The following is a 15,729-nucleotide window of genomic DNA, read 5'->3' on the forward strand; positions in this document are numbered from 1 at the left end:
GGTTTCCGTTCTCTTTATGTTTTTTAATTTACTGTTGGAGACTCGTTCCCGCCGGAGGTCTGAACGCTGACCTGCTTGCCGCACCAGCCGTCTCCCGAGTGCTCCCTCCCAGTCCGTTATTGCTTGCCTCCGATTTCGCTGCCTGTCTCAGCTGTCGAGCCCGCCGCTGGAGCCCCAGCCTGACGCCCAGGAAGGATTAGCGCAGTACCTGCCACCAGCTTGGCCAGCTGGTGAAACCGCAGCTTCTCTCACTTCCTTGAGTCTTCTGGATGCCGGAGGAATCGATGTCCTTGAGGTGCTGCCGAATTGCCGGTAAGTCTGTTTCCACTTCGTCGCCACTGTAGTGTCCGTGTGTTGATAAAGACACTGAAGACAGGAGTTGGTTCATAGGTATTTACTAAGCAAAGTCTGGGGGGGTTTTCCTAAAGGATATACACAATACACAGGCTTATATAGCCCAAGTGGCAATTACCGGCATTACGCACACCTGAGGCTCTTAAAGGCACATACACCACAGTTCTCCTCCAAGAATGGATCTCTCATAGGCATTATGGGTAGTCTTCTCCTGCAACAAGAGTCAAGAGAATTTCCAATTGTTAATTGTGAATTAATACCTAAATGTCAGCATGCAGCCTGTATTTGGTGTGATGTTATGTACATGTAACATTGAGCTACATTAGGTGGGAGGATTCTTTTCATCTGGCTGCTTGCAAGGCTATGAGTGAATAAACACATACAGCTGAAGATTGGGGTACAGAGGGCACCCCACTGTCTCATGGACATTTATTGTAAGATTTGAGGAGGAAAGTAATTTAAGTGCCATAAATGTTTACTAAACTAGTAATAGAAGGCTTTGGTGGTTTCTCCTTTCTTGGCTCCTTTCTTGAACTTTATTCTGCACTGCTTCCATGTATGTGGTGTTTTGGAGGAGACATTGAACAGGTAGTGACTGCCTCACATTTGACCTGGGCTGTTCTTCTTGAGGACCCTGATGCACTCCACACCGCAAGAAAAATCCTAACAGCTCCATAAAAGATCCAGGCCATGCGTGACCTGCTGCACTCTTTACAGATGTACTTTTACGTAGAAGCTTGCTCTTTCCCGAATTTAAAAAAAATCTGGGTTGCTGCTTGTGATGAAATATTCCATTCATCACTGCCTGTGACTGTGGTTGGTTTCAGTTTCATTTGTATTGTACTATGTGTAGGGCTCCGCCCATACCTGGCCCATTGTATTGTACTATGTATAGGGCTCCGCCCATACCTGGCCCCTATGTAAGCTGGCCCAGCCTGCAGCACATCCAGTACGGCAGAGCTCTGGATGGAAGATACCTCTCTCCTGTGTGTTACCTTATAAGTCAATAAAAGCCTTGTTTTGTTTCGCTAACATCGAGTCTCGGATTTATTGAGGCCCATCACTGCTCTGTTAAGCTGCTGCGGACTTCTAAATGCTACAGCAGTGCACGAAATTTCCACCCCCAGTGAGCAAGCTGCCAATCACAGGTGACTCCATGCTAAAGCTGAATTTTCCGGCACTCAGAGGGCGGGTTTGGAGGTGGGTCCGCTGTCAAAATCAAAAAGATTGACAGCGGGCCGGTATGCCGCTCTGAACCCGCCTCCTTGTCAGTTTCACAAGTGCCATTTCTGCCTGCACTTTGCAGACATGGCACTAAGCGGCGGGTCATTCAATTGTGCTAGTAAGAAGGGTGTTTAAAGTCCATAAATCCCAATTTTCCTAGTTTCAAAGTATTTTGCCAACTTTTCCACAAGGTTCCCGTCGCTCGGGGATCACGCCAGGTAAGTATGTCGGGTTCTGAACAACTCTTCATTTCTTTCAATAGGTGACAGCTGCAAAAGTGGTTTAAAACTTGCCATTTTACAGCTGGTCAGTTTCCAAGCTCAGAAGCTTCAGCCTTCAGTATTTAGAACCCACTTTTGAGCTTTATGCACCTTTTGAAGTGTTTAGAGTAATCGCTCTATCCACTGTCATCTCCTTGGAACAACCTATCTCAACATTGACAGATTACTTCTGTCATCTCGACCTCACCTACCATCTATTCCATCAGCCCTTGAAAAAATCTGACCCTGGTCCGCAAAATCCCAAAACGATCAGCCCCAACACCAGCATCACCGGGGCACACCAGCAGCACCAACATCCATACCAACCTTCTCCGCAGTCAACTGATGCTGCCCTGGACACAGGGTATCATCACCCGAGCACATTGCTGCCCGGGACGCCAGTGACAGACTCACCATGGCCAGATTTACTTCACTTGACACTGTACACCCTGGCTGCCACATGATGCACCAGGTTGGTAACACCCCACACCAACAACATAAAGCATCCCTACAATGTCTAAGCCATTCCTTTCACACTCATCATCATTGCGGGGGAGGGGGGGTTCCCATTATGTCTCACCATTCACTGCAACTCACTAAGACACTTTCAAAGGTGAGCACAAATCTGTTCAACAACGCAAAGTGTTAAAAATAAAGATTTCAATGTTTGACAGCACATTAACAGAAACTTCACATGGACATTAGCTAAACCACCCAGGTGCCTACCCTTGTGTTTTGTTAGTTGCTATCCTTGTAGTAGGGTGAGTGTGAGGGGTGGCTAGTGAGATGGGGAAGTGATAATGTAGATAGAGAGGGATGAGTGGAGGTGCAAGGTAAGTTGGTGTGAGTAAAGATGTGCAGGAGTAGGGTAGGGAAGGCAGAGTGATGGGGATGTGATGAGTGGCACAGCAGGATGAGGTTGAGTGTGGCTTGGCAGTAACGTTTCGTGATCTACTGAGATCATTGAAAGATTTGTGCCACTGTAGCCTGGTCCTCTTGACGACATCCCTGCATGTGTCCTCCTGTGCAATGTGCAACCAGGCTGCGTTGGTGTCCTGGGAGGTTTCTTCCGCCCATTGGAAGGGAAGAGAACCTCTCTGCGTGCTGTGACTCCCTCCATAAGCATATGGAGGGAGTCATGGGAGAGCCTGGGTGCAGCTGTGCACCTCTGTGCAGTGCTTGTCAGTGTTTCCAGCACCTCACTGCTATAGAATACTGACAGCAGAACATCTCAATCAATTTGGACATGGCCCCTTTAAGGAAACTGGCTGATGACACATCATCAAATGACGTAATCAGACCCGCTTCCTATGAATTGGCCGGGAACCTCGCAGGGCGGGCTTAACGAGGCCCATCATCGGAATATCTTGTTGTAAGCCGGAATTGAGACAGATGCAAAATCCCCACATGCCACCAATGTCACCCGCCCCAGACCCACCGAGGTTGGAAAAATCCAGCCCATCATATTTAAATTAGGCTGATCCTGGAAATACACCTTGTGTCAGCACAATGCAGGTCAGGTAGGCGCAATTTATGCACAACCAGATAGGAATATTGGCCCAGATATTCTGATCCTACGGGTGGGTATGCGCTGTGTACCCACCTGTAGGGACATCGGAAATGCCGGTTTCAGGCATGCACAGCACATGCGCTGCAAACCGGCATTTCCGATCTGTCAAGAATGGTCTTGACAGACCCTCCGGCTGCCCTGGAGAAGGGCCTCTGCGGGCGGATAGTTCCGCTTTTTGGAGACCCTCTGCCCGCAGAAAACTCTTACAATTCTTACGCCTGTTAAAAGCAGGCATAAGGCCTGCTTTTACCAGGATAAGAGTTCAAAAAAGTTAAAAAAAAAAAAATTTCACTGATTTATCATTTAAAAATACTTTAAAAAAGGTAAGTTTATTTTTAGCCCCATAAAAAACTTTAATTTTTTTCAAAAAATTAAATTTTTGTTTAAAATACTCAATTTATTGTAATTTCAAGTCATTTTAAAAATGTGATTTAAAAAAAAATGTATTTAAAGTTTTACTATGTTTTGGGAGTGATCTCCATTCATATATTTGACAGGTCTTTCTGTCAAATGTATGAAGGGTGATTCCCTTCTGTGATTGGCTCCCCACGGCCCACGTGATCCCAGGGATGCTGTCAACTACCTGCGCCTCTGGGATACGTGGGCCCTGCGCACTTCAAGTTTGGAGAGGCCCAGGAGCGGGAGGCCTGCGATCGTAAAATACGGGGCATTATGTCTATTGAATCCCATTGCCATTGGTTTACAGAGCTAAATGACTCCACTATGCTGTTGGGAAGATTTCTGTTTGCAAGCCAGTTTGATCAGGTTATTTTGGGATGTGGTTGGGGGGGCGGGGTGTTCAATATTGATTTGTACCTGAGGCAAATTCACTAGCTACGATCTCTATGCCAAACAGTTTCATCAATCATGGCTGCTTGCTGCATATAGTGTGTATACAGTTCTGTAGAAAATTAGAATCTTTTGTTCACAATTGATGGAGTAACATATTTCTACAATATAAGGTTTATTTCATTCTATCTCTCATGCTGCGATTACCTTGTTTTCAGGTTGGGTGTGATGGGATTTCTCGCCTCAGCGCTTCAGCCCTGAATAATGAATTCTTTGCTTACGCGGCACAAGGTTGGAAGGAACGATTAGCAGAAGGTATAATTAATTCATCAATACATCTAATTCTTTGATATACAAACAGAATTTTGAATTTTATGCTTTTCTTAAACTGGGAATCATTACTTATTGTCTAGTCTGTGTGCATGTTTCTGTGTCTTCCTCAACATTCCTTCCTTTGAATAGTAAAACTATTTGGGCATTCACAGCATTGTTACTGTAGCTTTCGTCACCCTCTAGCTAGCAGCCAGGCAGCCAGGGTGAGTGCAAGAGAACCCTGCTTACTGGCCTCATAAGCAGAGCTCATATTCACAGCACTTCCAAGTGATGCACACAGTGTGCAATTGCCATTGAATTTCAGGCACTGCTGTTCAGTAAAAGTTAACGTGAATGTCAGTATAAAATCTGCATTATTGTCCACTAAGCAGTTTATTAAAGACTGTTCACAAACACATCATGCTGTCAATTTGAACATTGTCTCAGCTAGCTTTCCAACCCATAATGATAGCAGTGTAGAGGGAATCTTTCCTACACTGTCACAAATCACTACCTTCTTTTAGAATAAATATCAGTTGTAAATAAAGTCTGTGAAAAGTTGAATCCCAAAGACATGGGCTTGTCATAGCTTAAACCTCGGGTACACTCAACATTCATTCATTTTTATAGTGGGAAAAAAACTAGAGTACACAATTATGGATTTAGAACTTACTGAATGAAATATGAGCGCTGAAACATGAGAATTATTTTCTGGTGAGGGGGGGTGGGTGGGTGGGGGGGTGGGGGAGGGTGTCTAAGGCCAATCCCAGAAATGTTTGCTTCTGACACTTTATTTCGTGCATCTCCTGACACTTTAGAGTGTATGTAATTCTGCCTTTTAAGCCAAAAATAATTTCTCCTGAAAGGGTTACAAATATTTTAAGTATGAAAATAGAATATTTCTTCAATACAGATTTGCTGTGTCTAGTAAATATGACCCCAGATACATCATGTTAATTTATAAACTGAAATCTTTACAACACTCCTACAATACTCCTAAGCAGCAGTGCATTTTATGGGCACAAAATAAAACTGGCATTTGACCAGCCCAGAGGTAGGCGCAGTAATTAGATGAATTGAAAGTTCACTGATACAACTATTTTAAACAAAAAATATATATTTATAAGTGGCTTCAGGAGGGATAAGGATGAATCAATATCACTGAAACAGAACCCTACAGCCAAGTCACACCCAAATCGTAACCTGCCTTTTCCTCTTTTATGCTGATCAACCAGCTGTGCATTTCAAACATTTTCGAACACATGTAGCTAGAAATTAGCATTGGTGATAATAGCAGGTGAATGCTTAACACACTTGTATGATATCCCTCCATCCTTTATTTTAACGGAGGTGTTTACCTATTTAAAATACATGGTTAATACCCTTCATTAAAATAGAGGCAGAAGAATATCATTCAAATGTGTTATGCTCTGTCAAAAAGGTTTACTTCTTGTATTGAATTTAAAAACTATTGCACACTGCAATCATTTTTTTTTAATACTAAAATGGACCTAAACACGGCTTGCAGGAATGGGAGCAGAATTTTGTGCTCTCTGGTGGACCTGACTGACAGTCTGGAGTTTCCAATCCATTATTCTCTTATTGATTATCAATATCACTCTTTGCATTTCGTCGTGGATGTTGACCACGCTACAGGCCATCAGGGCTCATTCTCAAATTTTTGCACAGTAACAATGAGACCTTCTGTAAGCAAACTGAAAACCACTCTCAAAGTTACAGAACCTAACCAGGCATTGCAACTCATCACAAACAGGCAAACTATCTGCATCATATGTCACAACAGTGCACTGTGGTAAAATCCTAAATATAGGGATCTCAGTGTAGTTCTTTAAATTAAGCAAAACTCATCACTATTCCAACCTACTCCTTATTTTGGCCCAGAACTTGGTGTCGGGGGCTTGCCGCGCGTGCAAGCCCCCGATGTGCGCTCACCCTGCGCGCCGACATCTGAAACCTGGCCCGCAGTAGATTTCCTTTCAGTGGCCAGGTTCTGATGTCGGCACGCTGTGCTAACCTGACCCAGCGGCGTAGTTAGTGCGATGTGCCGGCTGGGATCAGGTGAGCACTGTTCAGCCAATCAGGGGAGGGGAAACTTCATTCATAAGTTTGAGAGTAAGAACTGTCAAACTCATGAGAAGTACTGCACCCCAAAACACTACTTAAACTTTAAATAAAATTTTAAAAAAACATCCCAATCATTAAATTAAGTATAAATAAGTTAAAAAAAATAATTTAAACAATAATTTTCTTTTTTGAAAAAAATAAATTTTTAATAAAAAGGGTCTAAAACTAAACTTACCTTATTGTAGATTCTTTAAAATAATAAACCTGTGGAAAAAAAAATTCTAAATTGCACTAAAACACCACTTACCTGTAAAAATAAATACTTACGTGTGCTTTTTACAAGCGTAAAGACCGGAGGCCTTTACACATGCGCAAATCCCCCAATACAGAGGAAATCCAAGACGCACGCGCTGCCCCCTACAGCGCACGCCCTAGCCTCTTCAACTCTTGGGCTGGAGGAGAGGAAATGCCGGTTTTCAGCGCATGCGCTGTGCATGCTGAAAACCGGCATTTCCTCCGGCCAGACGCGTGAGTACCCCTTCCGTACTCACGCGTTTGGGGAGGAATTTCTGCCCCTTTATTTTCACACCCTAGCAATTCTGCAAGTGCCATGAGAGAAATGCTTGCACAAAGCCATTTAATGTATTCACAGCACAAACAACCTCTCAATCTCAAAAAAGCTTCTGTAACTAATCACGAAGAAAATAATCCTTCACAAAAGACAATTGTTGGGAATGCACAAGAAAGTTTCTTTGAGAAAAATTATTTTTTTTAAAAACTGAATTTTAACAGTAGATATATATAATATATATATATATATACAACTTCTTCAAGGACAAACAATGAACACACCTATAACTGCAACTCTGGGAAAACATCAGCTCATCTGAAAACATTTTGCCTCAAATTCATGCACAACTAACAGTGGGAGACACTGGCCCAGAAATTCCAGAACGGGGCTTGCAGCGCGTGCAAGCCCCGTATTTACACTTACCCCGCGCTACTGATGATCAGCTCCAGGGATGCCTGGACTTGGTGAATGAAAAAGAAGAATCCCGGGCAGCGTATGACGTCACGCCGCCCAGGAGTGCAGCCAGCGCGAAGCCAGGAGCGTGCAGTGTAAGTGAGACACGCCCCTTGAGGTCTCAGTTTCACTGGACACGCCCCCAATGTTTCTGTCAAGCTGCTAAGCATTTCTACATGCAAAGCAGCAGTTTAAATAGGTTTTTGGAAGTTTTTTGAAGATTTTGGTAACTTTTATAAACTTTTTAAAAAGTTTACATTATTTTGAGTAATCTGAAGTAGTTTTAAAGAGAATTAAAGCAATTTAAAGACTTTTAAAAGCCCTAAAAGAATTTTTTTAATTCCATTTATTTATTTAGCAATGTCGTCGTCATACGTGTCTTCACACTGTTCCCTTTGGGGAACTGTATGAAGTGGTGGAATGATTTATGGCCGTGATTAACGCTCATTCCGTGACCGTAACCATCTTTGAACCAGCCATTAGGGCGGTTAGTCCTATGGCGGGAGGGTTTTACGGGCTCCCACAAGCTATAGAAGGAGGGGGGGCCACCCACACCCACGGACGCAAATATCCCACTGGATGTCAACCCAGAATTTAGAGCCGGAGCTCCGACTCCACTTGCCGGGACTGTCTGGAGCGGGGTTCGAAACCCTACCCTGATCTGGCCCAGCGGCGGGGATCCTACTGCTATGACAAAGGCCCAATCCGATTAGCAACGTGAAATGGCAGCATAGGGCTCCAGTCACGGGGAGGGAAAAGGCGCAGGAAACGTATGGGTGTCACCTTTTGTGCGGAGTGGGCCTTTTGCGTAGCAGTAAGCATCCCCGCCGCTGGGCCAGAAGGAGTAGGGTTTTGAACCCCACTCCAGACAGTCCCGGCAAGTGGAGTCGGAGCTCCAACTTTAAATTCTGGGTCGACATCCAGCGGGATACTTACGTCCGTGGGTGTTGGTGGCCCCCCCCCCTCAGATGGGTTGTGGGAGCCCGTAAAACCCTCCCGCCATAGGACTAACCACCCTAATGGCTGGTTCAAAGATGGTTACGGTCACGGAATGAGCGTTAATCACGGCCATAAATCCTTCCACCACTTCATACAGTTCCCCAAAGGGAACAGTGTGAGGATACGTACGATGATGACCGCTTGCGCAATGCACCTCCTTGGACCCTCAGTCGCAGATGCGAGGGGGCAAGTCGTGCAATTGTTAAATTTTTCATTTTATTGACATGTAAAATGTTGGCCCAGTAATTCCCTTCCAACTGCGCGAGTACGGTCGGGGTACTTACGCATCTGGCCGGATGAAATGCCGGTTTTCAGCATGCACAGTGCTTTTGGGGAAAACCGGCATTTCCTGTCCTCTGAACGAAGGGGTTCAGAGGCAGAACGCGTGCGACTGCACAGGCAGCGTGTGCGCAGTATAATTCGCCGCTTTCATTACTGCTTTCAGTGAGGTCAAGTCCTTACAACTTACACATGAAAAAAGCATGGGTACAGTTGCTCCAGAGGCTGCGGAGGAAGATATTTCTTATCGTGGAGCTTCTGAAAGTATGTATGTCTGTATATATTCCTTTGCGTGTTATGTATATATTCCTTTACTTATGTGTATGAATGTATTATTTAATTATGACTTTCAGAGAAAGCAACTTATTGGAAAATCATAATTAAAAACATACATTCATACACATTAGTAAAGGAATATAAAACATACATACATATACGTAAAGGAATATATGTGGACATACATACATAACTCATTCTCACATTCCATTCACAAAGCCACAATTGCTCCTTCTACCTACCGTTCTGAAAACCCTTTAAAAAAAAAAAAAAAAAAAAATTTTAACTTTAAAACTTACTTAAAATTTCTTAAAATAACTTCCCTCCCTTTCCCAAACAAAAATATTGCATTTCAGAAGCTCCACGATAAAATGTTTCTTTCTCCGCAGCCAATGAACCACTTTACACTTGCTTTTTTCAAGTGTAACTTCTGAGGACTTACCCTCACGGATTTCATGAATGAAATCTACGAAGTTCACTGCGCAAGCGCTGCGTGTGCAGTCGCACGCGCTCGAGGTCTGGAAATGCCGGCGTTCCCCGCATGTGCTGTTCATGCTGAACGCCGGCATTTCCAACGGCCAGATGCGTGAGTACCCCGAGCGCACTCACGCCTTTGGCCGCGAATTTCTGGCCCAGTAACTTCCAATCAATTGCTCCTAACAGCCTTCAGTCTCACCATCCTACCAATCTGATTGGTTGATGCTGGCAATTTCCAATCCCAGTAAAAAAAAATCTTTTACACTATTGACAAGCTGACACATGGATTAAAACGCTGTTGGCCTTAAAATCTGAGGGTTGGCATATATGTAAATGTAAAGAACAAGAGGATTCCTACAAGTTGATTCTGATAGTGGTTGGAAGACTGTAATAGTATTCTTAATATACTTTGCCGTTCAAAAGTGTACCTGACTAACCTTCTACAGTGACTAAGTACAGAATTTTATTTGTTGCATTTGACATTGACATTGAACAGTTCAATTGACATCTGCTTGTAACCAAAGTTTCGGTGATCGAGCAGGAGAAGCCTGGCCAAAATTCACCCCCTAAATTTTATAAAAGCCACTGTACAAAATGCTAGATGTAATCTGGTTGCTGATAGTTTGAAAATATTGGCAGCAGCCGGTTCAGATTTTCAAAGCAGATGGCACCTATGGTAGTGACAATGGACAGTTTTAACCTGGGGGCAGAGAGCAGATTGGGCGTCAAACCCCATGACGTTTTTGGCGTGAAGCCGGGCCATTTTAACTCCTGGTCCTCATTGTAATAAGATTAACAGGCTGGCCTCTCAATCGCATGGCAATTCGGCCAGCCCGCCCGCATCACACGTGCAAATTCCAGCGTGACTGCTGATGGTTCCTTAAAATGGTGAATCATCTCTCAAAGTGAGGTTTCCTCCCCTGCTTGTATTTATCTTTCAACAACCGTGGAGCACATTTCCAGGAGACCGATGAGTCTCACTTTCAAATGCATCCCTGGATGTCCTAGTGGAAAAATGCGAGCCAGCAGGGAGGTATTCCTTCCCAGCACCTGCAGGAGCATCCCCAAGGCCACTGTCAAACAGGCCTGGACAGAGGTGGCTGACAGGATCAGTGCCACCAGCATCACTTCCAGGACATGTGTACAATGGAGAAAAAGGTTTAATGACCTCACAAGAGCAGCAAGGGTAAGTACAGCACTTACTCATCCTCTCCCCCACCTCTCTCAACAATTTCCTCTGCCATCACATCCTTCAACATATAATCACACTGCAACGCCTCTCTTTCTCATTCCAAGCACACTCATTTCTTCCTTTCCTCTCTTCACACCACATACTAACCCCATTCTCTTCTTGCAGAAACACCAACTCATCCCACCATTCCTTCCTTACTTCACATCACATGCTTGACTTTACATTCAGCATAACTCCATCTGGCTTCTTCTCCAACTATATGCACAAGCCCCACACATCTCCACTTAGTAACTCTCTCCCCAACTTTTTGTAAGACAAGACTGAGCATAATGCAATGAAGAGGAGTAAGACCGGGGGAGGAGTACCTAAGATCATAGCCCTCACCCAATCAGAGCAGGAAGCCATAGGGATTACTGTCCCAGGCAGAATCATGAGTATTGGGGAAGGAGAGGTTGGTGGCTCACCTCAACAGGGTGTCTGCATATTACTTTTAGCCATTCATTCACCTCAACAAATAGGCAGCAACCTTCATAGTTTTAACCTGCATTCTTAAGACTATCACCTGAAAATGTTAAGTTTCTATCTGCCGTCCTAATTTTTGTCCGTTTTCTCTTCTAGGTCCTTCTCAGCATTAGGATGCTCCAACACAAGAAGATACCTTGAAGGAGGACAATTCTCCTGAAAATGCACCATCACACACGCCATCCCTACCAGGCACCAGCTCAGACATTGGCACTCCATCTAGGGTAGATAGCGAACTAGAGGTGTTAGCATGTGGTGAAACATGCAGCTACAGTGGAAAACTGCAGCTATTGGTGGCTGCGACAGCCCAGGAGAGAGCTCGCCGGAGGGCAAGGTCCTCTCCGAGCTCTGCTGAGAATGATGGAGATGAGGACTTCAGGGGCCCAGCCATGAAAAGAAAACTGCTGACATTACACAACAGTTCTGGTCTCCATATTGTAAAAAGGATATAGGGGCACTGGAGAAGGTGCAAAAAACATTTACTAGAATGATACCAGAACTGGGGTTATACTTATCAGGAAAGATTGAACAGGTTGGGGCTCTTTTTTCTAGGAAAGAAAAGACTGAGGGGTGACCTGATAGAGGTCTTTAAGATTATGAAATGGTTTGATAGAGTATACGTAGAGAAGATGTTTCCACTTGTGGACAAGACCAGACGGGAGGACATAAATATAAGATAGTTACTAATAAATCCAATAGGGAAACTTTTTTACCCAGAGAGTGGTTAGAATGTGGAACTCGCTACCAGAAGGAATAGTTGATACAAATAGTGTAGATGCATTTAAGGGGAAGCTAGATAAACACAGAATATAAGGATATGTTGATGGGGTTAGATGAAGAAAGGTGGGAGGAGGCTTGTGTGGAGCATAAACACTGGCATGGACCTGTTGATCCAAATGGCCTGTTTATGTGCTGTAAATACTATGTAATTTTCATTTTTTATTTATTCATGGGATGTGGGTGTCGCTGGCAAACCCAGTATTTATTGCCCATCCCTAATTGCCCTTGAGAAGATGGAAGATCCAGATTTTTGTCCCAGCAACGATGAAGGAATGGCGATATATTTCCAAGTCAAGATGATGTGTGACTTGGAGGGAAACTAGGAGGTGGTGGTGTTCCCATAAGTCTGCTGCCCTTGTCCTTCTGGGTGGAAGAGGTCAGGAAATTCTACCCCATGGTGCTAACATCTGCTCTTTGCTCCATGTGCCTGTTTTTGTAATTGGAACCTTATAAACATGCAGTGCTAATCTAAGCTGTTTGCTTCCAGTTCCTGACTATAATTGCCAGGAGGTGGGGGCAAAGGTCACTGTGCAGCGACATGTGTTAACACACCCTTGACTTTCAATCTTGATTCACATTATTAAACCTGGAATCTCTCTAAAACAGGTTGTCCATGAATCTCTTTAGGCTTGTATTCCCTGGAATGTAGAAGGTTAAGGGGTGATTTGATTGAGGTTTTTAGGATTTTGAAAGGAATTGATACAGTAGATTGAGAGAAACTTTTTCTGCTGGTGGGGGAATCGAAGACAAGGGGACATAACCTTAAAATCAGAGCCAGGCCATTCATGAGAAAAGTTAGGAAACACTTAGGCCTAGAAATTCAGTATAGCCACTTTTGGGGCGCTAAAGTCGGGCGGCCGCTAAAGTTTGCGCCCGGCGCAAAGTCGCGCCCCCTTCGCCGATATTCAGTCGCATCGCCCCAAGAGGTTGCTGCTGCGCTAAAACAGGCGACGCACAACTATCTTTAGGCGCTAAGCCGGCGGTGCTGAGCGATAGCCCCGAGGCCGGGCGCAGCGCCGGTGCGGCGAGTTCTTGATTGACGGCAGACACTCTGGCGCCGGTCAGCTCTTAAAGGGGGAGGGTCGATTTGTTTGCCTGCCACGCCCTGCACACTGCAGCCCTCAACCTAGGCCTGACCACTTCAGCTTCACCTGCACAACGCCCAGGGCTATGGAGAAGGCCAGGGAGAGAGCGCAGCGCTTCAGCGACGGTGACCTGAGGCTGCTGGTTGGCGGAGTGGAGCACAGGCGCCATGTTCTGTTTCCAGAAGGTGGCAAGAGGCCGCTGCCCAGCGCCTACCGGAAAGCCTGGAGGGAGGTCTCCAACAGGGTGTCTTCCAACAGCGTGGTTGCCAGGACTCCTGTGCAATGCCGGAAGAAGTTCAACGACCTCACTCGGGTTGTCAGGGTGAGTACCCTTTCCAGTGTCCTCCTCATCCTTGCATGTGCACCTCACTTTATGGGCAAAGGGACCTGAAAGCCCTAATGGCCAGCCCTCATCCAGCAGCTATGGGACTGGCATGAAAATCACTTGCACATCCAGCACTTTACACACTGTACAAGCTCTTCGACCATGGGAGGCAGTGCAGACAAGATCAGGGCTACACACTGTACAAGCTATTCGACCATGGGAGGCAGTGCAGACAAGATCAGGGCTTCACACTGTACTTAGAGGCCGTCCTTTCTCTTGCAGGCCAAGGTGGCGCACAACCGGCGCAACCGAACTGAGACCGGGGGAGGCCGTCCTGACCTCAAAGAGCTCTCTGACCTCGACCAGCGTGTGGTGCGCATTATGGCAGGCCGGCTGATTGGCCCCATCACCAGTGGAGATGCCGACCCTGTTCTGGGCACCAATGGTAAGGGCATCACCTTTTGGACCTCTCTCGTTCCACTTGCGCATGAGATCACCATCCTTTGCCACTGTCCGACCAATGCGGTGAATGGCAGCACTCATGCCTCCCTCGCTGCCGCCCTGTCCTCGCTCTAAAGCTACTCTTGTGCCTTCCTGCTTTCAGATGGTGAATTGCCAGGTGAGGAGGCGGGCCCTCAAGCTGCCACTGTCAGCCCTTCGGAAGACGAGGAGGAGGAAGAGGAAGCCGGCCCATCAGCGCCACCCTCAGCCGCGCCAGCCCATGGCGATGTAGGGAACACGTCTTCCCTGGAGGGGAGCCGGGGGGAAGGGTCGGAGGAGAGTGAAGCTCCGGGGCCCAGCGGCCCGCAGCAACGCGGGAGGGGTGGGGAAGCTCGGCGGACTTCTCCCCAGAGGGTGAGTGTGGCCTCCAGTCCTGCGACGGTCAGCGCAGAGGAGGTGCGCCTCCTAGAGGAAATGGCCATCCAGGCTGAGCGCAGGCACACTGAGCTCATGGCTGCAGTGGCAAGGATGCCTGACTCCATAGAGTCTCTGTCAAGGAGTGTGCAGCAATTCGGAGCAGCACAGGCCAGGAGTCTGCAACAATTCAGTGCAGCGCAGGCCAGGAGTCTGGAACAATTCAGTGCAGCACAGGCCAGGAGTCTGCAGGACTTCGCGGCAGCACAGTCGGCTTCTAGCCAAGTGCTCAGTCGTGCCGTCCATTCATTGGCTGGTGTCATGCGGACACAGACCAGGGCCACATGGGCACTAACTGCTGCCACCCTCGCTGGATCAGCCAGGCATCGCCAGGGCACCCGCCGCGCAGCAGCAGCCCAGCAGTCTGTCCTTCAGCTGTTTGCTGCGCATGCTGCAGTGCTGGCCCGTGCGAGTGCCACTGTATCAGGCGACCAGCGAGCACCTGCGATCTGCCAGGTTGGCACCATTCCTGCAGCCGACACTGCCACTCCGCCATTGCAGCTGCCACGAGCCGCTGGACAGACTGCTGCCACCCAGCCAGAGTTGGAGCAGTCAGCAGCCGGCCACTCCAAGGCCAGAGCTGGTGCAGGCCGACCCACAAGGGCATCTGCCGTCACGCCATCTGCCCCTCAGCGGCCTTCCCCCAGCCTTGCTGCAGCCACTGGGCTCCCATTGAGGAGGAGCTGCAGGGCGGGCAGGGGCCAGGCAAGGATGCGAAAGGCATCGCCCTTGCAGGGCAAAAAGTAGAAGGTATGCTCAAATGCCTGTTGTGTTTTTGTAAGGCCGAGACTGGTGGCTTTCTTTCTTTTTGTAAGGCCGAGACTGGTGCAGTTGTGTTTTTGTAAGGCCGAGACTGGTGTCTTTCTTTCTTTTTGTAAGGCCGAGACTGGTAGTTTTGTATTTTTGGAGGGGGCTTCTCCACATGAGCATGTAATGTGGGAAGGGCAGAGGTTTTCAATAAATTATTGTTGTTAAATTGCACTGTGCATGGTTTTTTGGTTAAGTCCTGGTTGCCCTGCTCGGCTGAGGGCTTGTGGAGTGGCTACATTCATCTGCTGACATTGGCACAAGCCATTCCCTGAGAGGGGGCCTAGAACCGACGTTCAATAAGCCGGCGACGGGCGGCCCTTGCACTTTCTGCCTCCCTCCTGTGCTGGTCCTCCTCCTCCTCCTCCTCCTGAGGTGGTCCTCCAATCTCTGGTGGCAGTGGCTGAGTCCTGCGGATAGCCAGGTTGTGCAGCATGCAGCAAACGACCACGAA

At 46.8% G+C, this 15,729-nt stretch overlaps 1 protein-coding gene across 1 annotated transcript in view; it reads left to right on the forward strand.

The window, feature by feature from the left end:
- LOC147114852 (putative Polycomb group protein ASXL3) overlaps positions 1-15,729 on the forward strand; it is a 440,803-nt gene that overhangs the window by 381,607 nt on the left and 43,467 nt on the right. Inside the window, exon 9 of the mRNA XM_085992855.1 lies at positions 4,416-4,512. Within this exon, the coding sequence (XP_085848981.1) occupies positions 4,416-4,512 (97 nt within the window). The remainder of the gene's footprint in view (positions 1-4,415; positions 4,513-15,729) is intronic.

This window comes from Somniosus microcephalus, chromosome 7, assembly GCF_052327205.1.
Source record: "Somniosus microcephalus isolate GS21.2 chromosome 7, FLI_Smic_1.0, whole genome shotgun sequence".
NCBI lineage: Eukaryota > Metazoa > Chordata > Chondrichthyes > Squaliformes > Somniosidae > Somniosus > Somniosus microcephalus.